The sequence below is a fragment of the Polypterus senegalus genome, chromosome 1 (assembly GCF_016835505.1).
Source record: "Polypterus senegalus isolate Bchr_013 chromosome 1, ASM1683550v1, whole genome shotgun sequence".
Taxonomy (NCBI): Eukaryota; Metazoa; Chordata; class Cladistia; order Polypteriformes; family Polypteridae; genus Polypterus; species Polypterus senegalus.
In genome coordinates, this window is record NC_053154.1 from 73274884 (window position 1) to 73282667 (window position 7784).

The following is a 7784-nucleotide window of genomic DNA, read 5'->3' on the forward strand; positions in this document are numbered from 1 at the left end:
TTTCGACTTTGCCCCCCATGTTCCTGGTGAATATCTGATTTTAAAGCTGGAACCCATCTTGCTTATTCTCATCATTGCTCTACTTAAACATATCTTAATCTCCTTCTGCTTAAGATGGTTCTTTAGTTAATTATTCATGTCTATACTCTCTTTAAACCACTGGACTTATTGTAGTAGTTCTGGTCGGGTGTTTCTATTTTTGCTACATTTTTGTTTGTAATGTGAAAAGTAAAATTACATACAGCATTACAGATGTAACCATGTAAGTGCTGCTCAGGTACGACATCTTTATTTTCATCTCAACAATATTTAATGTATAGCTAGCCACTAGTGAGCATTATAGTCTCACAGCAGAGTTGTAGGTTGAAATCCCACCCTGGGCGCCCATTCTGTCTGCGTAAGCCTGAATGTTCTTCTCATGTCTGAAATGGTTTGGTCCAACTACTCATCTCCACCCACATCATAAAGGTCTGCAACGTATGTTGCGTGAGGACTTTAGATGTTCCCAGTGTGAGTGAGTGTGTCTGTATGAGTGACCACTGCCTACAGTCAATGTCAATGTCTCATTTAGGGTTGGCTTCTAAATTGCATGAATAAAAAAATAGTTTCTGATTCCCAAAGGCCCCGTAATTGAATAAGTGGTTTTGGAATATGAATGAATGAATAAAAAAAATGAATTATTTACAAATGTTTAAAAAACTCTGAAGCTCAATTTAATTTAAGTTTTTTTAATTCAGTTTTAATTCTGTATAATATTAAACATGCAAATAAAAAAAAAAAAAACACCTTAATGTCATAATTTCTCTATCACTGCAGGGAATGCAGATCCACATCAGCCAGACTACTAAGGACCACTTGGAGCATGAACCATATATCATCGAGGAGAGAGGCAAAATCTTTGTTAAGGTTGCAGTGGCAATATTAAATAAACAGTTGGAAATTCTACAGGATGTTCCCTTTATATTCTCTTTTGAATTATCTTAGAGAAAAAATGTACAGAAGTAAACCAGTAATGATAAATTTCAAAGACCTTAGAAATCGAGGACACACCGCTGATTTATTTTCTTTCTTTTTCTAAATGAAAATATTCTCTGCATGTCTGTACTGTATGCCTTTTGCAAAGCATGGGAACAAATATCAGTTTAGGTAGCATTTCAGTTTTTTTGACAAACATATGTACAAGGGTAGGATAAATTTCAACTTTAAAAGAAACTTTAATGAATCTGCTATAAGTTGTGAATAGACTAATGATTTAGAAGAAAACGCTGATATAATGTACATGTTTGTGGCCAAGCTTTCTGTCCTGAGTAATAGGAACACCTTTAGATAGGAGTGATACAGAACTAAAAAGAATATATATAAATATAAAATATGAAAATGTCAATAATATATGGTATGGATACTATCAAAACCCAAATAAAGAAAACATTTTCCTCTTTATTTAATCAACGCTACATTCCAGCTTGTATTTGTCGCCTGTGTCATTATTTTTCCATGAAGGTTTTGGTCTTGTCTGAGGCTACCAGTTTTGTGTGACATGTACCTGCTTACCATGCATATTTTTTGGAAATGATTGGGTTTTATAGACTGCACTAATCATGGTAATTGTTATTATAAATTTGGTTGGTCTAAATATATATTATATAGGTCTCAGCAGGTATGAGTTCAATTCTGTTTCTTCAGTCCTCTTCTAAAAATGATAGGGTTGCTTCCTTCAGATAAGGGTGAGAGGCTGCCCCCTGTTGGCTGGGGTTCAAGTATTTCATGATCTTTTTGCCAAATCATGGTAGTGTTAATTGCAAACGTGACCAATGAATCAGTGCAGCAAGAGCAGTTCTGGGACCTTTGAGTAAAACTATTGCTTCCTTGGATTAAGAGGAACCAGCTGAGAGTGTTTAGTCACATACCCAGGATGCTCCATGGCATCTCCTATGGGAATTGTATCATGCATGCCCAGCTGGGAGAAGATGTAGGATCATTGACAGGATTATAGCTCTTGACTGGCCAGAGAGGGCCTTGATATTTTCTATGAAGTGTTGGAAGAATTTGCTGAAAATTAAGTTGCATATTCTGTTTAATTCATTGTATTAAGCAGACATAAGCAGAGTGAACGTAAGGTAGTTAAATATTTTGAGTTTAGAAAAACTTTCACTCTGTTACTAGTTTTTAATCCAGTCTCTTAGCAAAGACAATGCCTTAGGTGCTGTTTAAAAATTAGGTGTAATTCACTATAAAGTATGTTTATATTGCAGTTGCAAAAGGAATATATTTTCTTTTCATAAATGAAAATTAAACAGCTTTCTTCCAAAACATTTTATACATAAAATGTGCAATAAAGTCAGACAGTCAAATCATTTCTTAATGTGATATGCTGGAGGTTATAGTCTTAGCCTAAAATGCTGTGCAAATGATTAATTGGATTAAACATACAGTAGGAGTACAATTGGTTTTGCCATATTATTCAAATTCCCCACCACTGTTGAGTTAATATTGTAGTTGAGTACTTCATCATACGTTTTTCCCTTTTTCCTTTGCATACCTGGCTCTCCCTAATGCAGTTAATTCCAAGAAAAGTGGCCATTGTGAAATACATTAAGAGTAAATAGATTTCTTAAACTATTTGCACACCACTCAAGCTTGCTTTCAAGTTCATATTATGTAAGAGAGTTTCCTTTCAGTATTTGTGGAATTTTAAAATTTTATTTTTTCCTTTTGTCATCAACAGGGCAAAGGTTATATGAAGACATATTGGCTAAAGGGAAAGAAAGATCTGTCATTTAAAACTCCCGCAGAGCTGAGGTACAGCAGTGAACAAAAAGAATCAGATAACATAAGTACAAAAAGGTAAACATTTCAGCTTCAATTAAACCTGTTGACAGTAGAAAGATTTAAAGTTATTTAGGCATCCTTATCCTTAATGGAAGAGGATAGCATATCTTTCCATTTTGTCAGAATATGTCTGAACTTTACTGCTTACAGAGTGATAGAATTAATAGCTTTAAAGTGTTCTCTTCTTTATTTTCTTCCTTTTCGTCTTTTCCCACTTCTGTGTGGGATTGATGTGCTTGATCAACCTTCCCAATGGAGGTCAGTTCTGCGTCTCCTTCCCAGTCAGACCTTTTTCCTTCAGCTCTTCTTTTACTTTATCCATTCACCTCCATTTGGCTTCCCTCACATTCTCTTCCCCTGCATTTCCATTTCCATCACTCTTTTAGTCAATAATCATTGTCTCTCCTTAACACATGTCCATACAACTTCAACCTTCTTTCTTGTATTTTCTTAAGGTATCTCTCCCATTTTTGTTGTACCTCTGATTGTGTCATTTGTTATTCTGTCCTTTCCTTGTAACTCTACACATTCATCTCAACATTCTCATTTCTGCCACATCTAACTTCTTCTCCTGGGCACCATTTACTGCCCATTTCTCAGCTCCATGCATTGCTGGTCTTACCACTGCTTTAAAAACCTTACCTTTACTCTTCAATCACAAAACACTTCTGATACCTTCTTCCAATTGTTCCATCCACACAACACTCTGGAGGTTATCTCTGTGTCTAGTTTTCCATCTAGGCTACTCCTGATCCTAGATATTTAAATGTATCCACTCTTTCCAATAGCTCTGACTTTTAGCTCTAACTTCTGAATCCTGATCATCATTAAAACTCATATATTTTTTCTTCTTCATATTTAACCCCCTATCTTTCAAAGCCCTTCTCAATTCTTACAACTTCCTCTACACTTCCTCTTTTCTGGTGCTTTGCAACACAATTTCATTAGAAAAAAGCATGCACCATGGAGACTGGTCTTTTATTCCATTACTCAAAACATCCGAAGAGGTAAGGACTTAACAACCCTGGTGAAGACCTAATCTAACTGGGATCTTATCTGTTACCCCAACACTGCTTTTTACCACTCCTCACACCTTCACACATATCCTGGACAACCTTCACATACTTCACTGATACTCCTTTCTCTGTCGTGTACCTTGACATGGTACTCTATCATAAGCCTTCTCCAAATCAGTAATCACTTTATGCAAGCCTTGCTGTTTTTCTTGATGCTTCTCTATCAGCTGTCTTAATGCAAAGAGTACATCAATTGTTCCTCTCCCAGGCATAAAACAACACTGCCCCTCCCTAATGGTGGTTTCTTCCTTAAGCCTTTGATTTATAACCCTTTCCCTTTTGTTCTCTGTTCATCAGTAATGATCAAATTTTTACATTATTTGCTGGTTTACTACATCTCAATACTTTATTTAAACTGCAATGAAAAATAAAATGAAATTCATAATTGTCTCATTCATTTTATTACTGAAACATGTCACAAGAGCAGAAATAAAGGTGATTTTTTAAATATACAGCACAGTATACAAAGCGCATGTCCAGTTCAGGGGGAACATCTGTTTATTGCTAGCAGTATATATCAAGAAAAGATATTTTGTATGTAAAATAGAATAAAAAATATTTTTTTAATGCAAATTGGCATAAGTTGATATTGATATTCAGGTAATACATGCATTTTCCAGAGATGACACAATCTTTTTAAAAGATTACAGTGATTCAGAACAATTATGTAAATATTACTTTAAAAAATTGGGATTAGTCTCCCCTAGACTTATCTCATATACTCAGATATGGGGATGAATATTTGAGGAGCAAATAGCAAGACAATGATTATATTTTATATTATGTACATTAAAGAACCATCAACAACAAATTAAATCAAATTAATAATATATTGAACAATTATTATAAAAGTAAAGTTGAATAAACTGAACTCTGCTGCTGCATGAATAAAAAAGTACCACTTACGGTTAGCAGAGATAGCTCAAAAATTGATAAGAAAGCTATGTTATGATATACATGTATATATAGTACAGATAATGCAAATGGTTTATCAAGTTTATCAGGTTGTGCAATATTACAGTTGCAGTGCAAGTTTACAGTGAGGTAATAATTATAAGTACAAACAGTTCTACTTGGAGCACTTGATGGACTGATTGAATGCATTTATAGTACTTGGGATGAAACTGTTTCTGAGCCTCAAAGTCCATGCAGGAAAGGCTCTGAAGCTTTTGCTGGATGGGAGAAGTTCAAATAGACTGTGGCATGGGTGAGTGGAATCCATGCAGTTGCTGGTTGCTTTCCTGAGGCAGCATGTGCTATAAATGTTCTCTGGGCTGGAAGTTGTATCCTCTACTGTAGGCTGTAATCCTCTGCACTCTCAACACAACCTGTGCAGCTGTGATATCACACACAAATACAATAAATGGGTTAAAATACTCTCTTTGGTGCACTGAGAGTAACAACGTTAAACCACTATTGGAATAGTTTGGCCACTAGTATGCAAAATTTCGTTGACCTAAGTGGAAGCGTATTCAAGTTATCGTGTTTACATACACACACACACACAGAGACATAATTCCAAAAATTGTATTTTCGGATTCAGGGAGGTCTGAAACATCGAGATTCATGAAAATCTCAAGGTCGAATTTTTGGATGATTACAATTCTTTCCCTATGCTTTGTATACGAGAAAGTACAAACAGAGGTAAAATTCCCCAACCTGAAGAATCTGTGTATGATCTAATATATTTATGTTAATATATATTTATATTTTTTTCAGCTCAAATTCAAGTACAGCTAAACGCTCCACTTCAAATCTCAACAATCCGGTGGATGAGGCTGGAGAGGGAAAACCTTCTGATGAGCTGCAATCTGACTCTCCTCCTGTGCTGGAAGCTGCTAATAATAATCAGCCACTTCCGACAGAGCATCGTGACAAGGAAAGAGGGAAGAAAACTAAGAACAGCAAGGGTAATCGAAAAGAGGTGGGCACATGTCACAGCAACTCACAAGACATTGGATCACTGCTGGCAGGAGCTTCTGACAACACTGATGTACCTCTCTGCATAGGCAAGACATCTCAACGCCATAGCCACCAGCGCTATCTTGGGGGATTGCCTCTCCGCAGCGCCACCTGTAGGCTGCTGTAAGAAATCATTCCCAGGACTCTATAAAGAGGGATGCTTCAGCATTCATTGACTAAGAAATGCAGACACTTAAGTAGTTATATGACTGTGATGTTTTAACCAATCATCAGGTGACCTTTCTTACATACCTCTGAGATGTGGTAGCAACTAAAGCATGGAAGATAATTGGAAACTTAAATGAAAAGCATTAGGTTGTAAGTACATTGTTTACTTTAGGCCTAATGTTTCTTGAAATGTAATGATTGTTTTCCAAAATCTAGGTGTATTACTTATTTTAAATAATAAAACAAATAATTTTGCAAAATGTTGGGTGAATTATTTGACTTGATATTTCATTTGTAACAGTAACCCAACATTATTTTGTCAATGGTAAGATCCTTACATCTTTCAGTATTCATATAGAGGCAATGATAAAATAAATAACAAAAAATACACGCTACAGGACATAATATCTTTACAGATGTTCAAAAGAAAATCAATTTAGAAATTACTCCTTGATTGGTATTTATGTTTTACTTCTGTTTCACGTTCTGAAATGCATGGAAAGATCAACAAGTAAACTGACAAACATAGGCTCTTATGGGACTCACCAAGAGAATGATAAGAGTTTAACTTTACGCAGTGTGTTTGGACCTGTCCACTACAGTCCTGAATCAACATCAGACATTCCTGACTATCTCCAAGAGAGACATCACTGCCCTAAATAACCTTGCTGAATTGTATAGCCTCTTTTATTTCCTCCTTTTTGGCATGCATTGTGGTTAAGAAGTCGAGAATTTCTAATCACAAAGCTAATGCTCATCTCAGACTGTGCAACATTTGACTGGGCCATGTAATGGATATTTAGACTGTTCAGTGTTGGTTTCTTCTTTGCCCCTGATGCTGTCAGGATAGGTTTGCATCCTCATTTAAATTAAATTAATCAGTATTCAGAATGTTATGTTATGTTGCTGCTTCTACAAGACCAAGTGAGACACAAAACATTCACAAGAAATGTAAGGGTCACTTTGATTTGCAGGATTTCCCATTTAATCATATCATTGCCATAAGTCAAGTGGAGCTGGTCTGCACATACGTGGCTTGGCAAGCAAGGGTTACTTCTCCACAAACCTACACAGCTAATTATATATGTTACACATGGTCTATACCAGCAGGAAAGCAAGGGACACAAAATAATCCAAAATTAAACTTTCATATTTCTGCATTTCAAAAACCAATTGTAGCACAGAGGACAAACACATTTTTACAATGACATGCCTGACTCTTCTTCCAAATACTTGCACTGTAGCTTTCATTATGTTTGGCAATCTTCATCACCTTTCATGTGTCAGTATTAAACTCTGAGGTCATTATTTATACCTTTGAGGACTGCAGCCCATCTTTTGATGTCATCATCACTGGTTTAATGGCCATTTTCTGGGTTAACCCAAAAAGTTGAAGGTAGTGTTAGGTCTTGTAGGTGAATGGCTGACAGAACCGTGCAACATCTTGTGTGTTAAAATGGATTCCTGAATACTGGAAAAGTATTTTAATTATTCCAGTATACAAATGAAAGGGTGATCAGCTGTGTGGGTCATACTGTATCAAGCAAGCAAACTTTTGGAGTAAATAATGAAAGCTGTTGAGAAAGTGCTAGAGAAATGAATACACGATCAAGTAAAACTTAACAAAATGCAATTTAGATATGTGTCAAGAAGGAAGCAACAGATACAATGTTTCAGGCAAATGCAGGATCAGGAGAAGGAGTTTGACAGGGTGCCATGAGAGATGGTGAAGTGAGTTTTGAGAATGTT

General features: G+C 35.8%; 1 protein-coding gene across 1 annotated transcript in view; it reads left to right on the top strand.

Annotated features, from left to right (window-relative positions):
- The window catches only part of LOC120527355 (soluble guanylate cyclase 88E-like), a 44146-nt gene extending 37785 nt beyond the window's left edge, over window positions 1-6361 (top strand). Inside the window, exons 14-16 of the mRNA XM_039750673.1 lie at window positions 817-906; window positions 2726-2844; window positions 5625-6361. Coding sequence (XP_039606607.1) covers window positions 817-906; window positions 2726-2844; window positions 5625-5994 — 579 coding nt within the window. The 3' untranslated portion in view covers window positions 5995-6361. The remainder of the gene's footprint in view (window positions 1-816; window positions 907-2725; window positions 2845-5624) is intronic.
- The last annotated feature ends 1423 nt before the right edge of the window (window positions 6362-7784 follow it).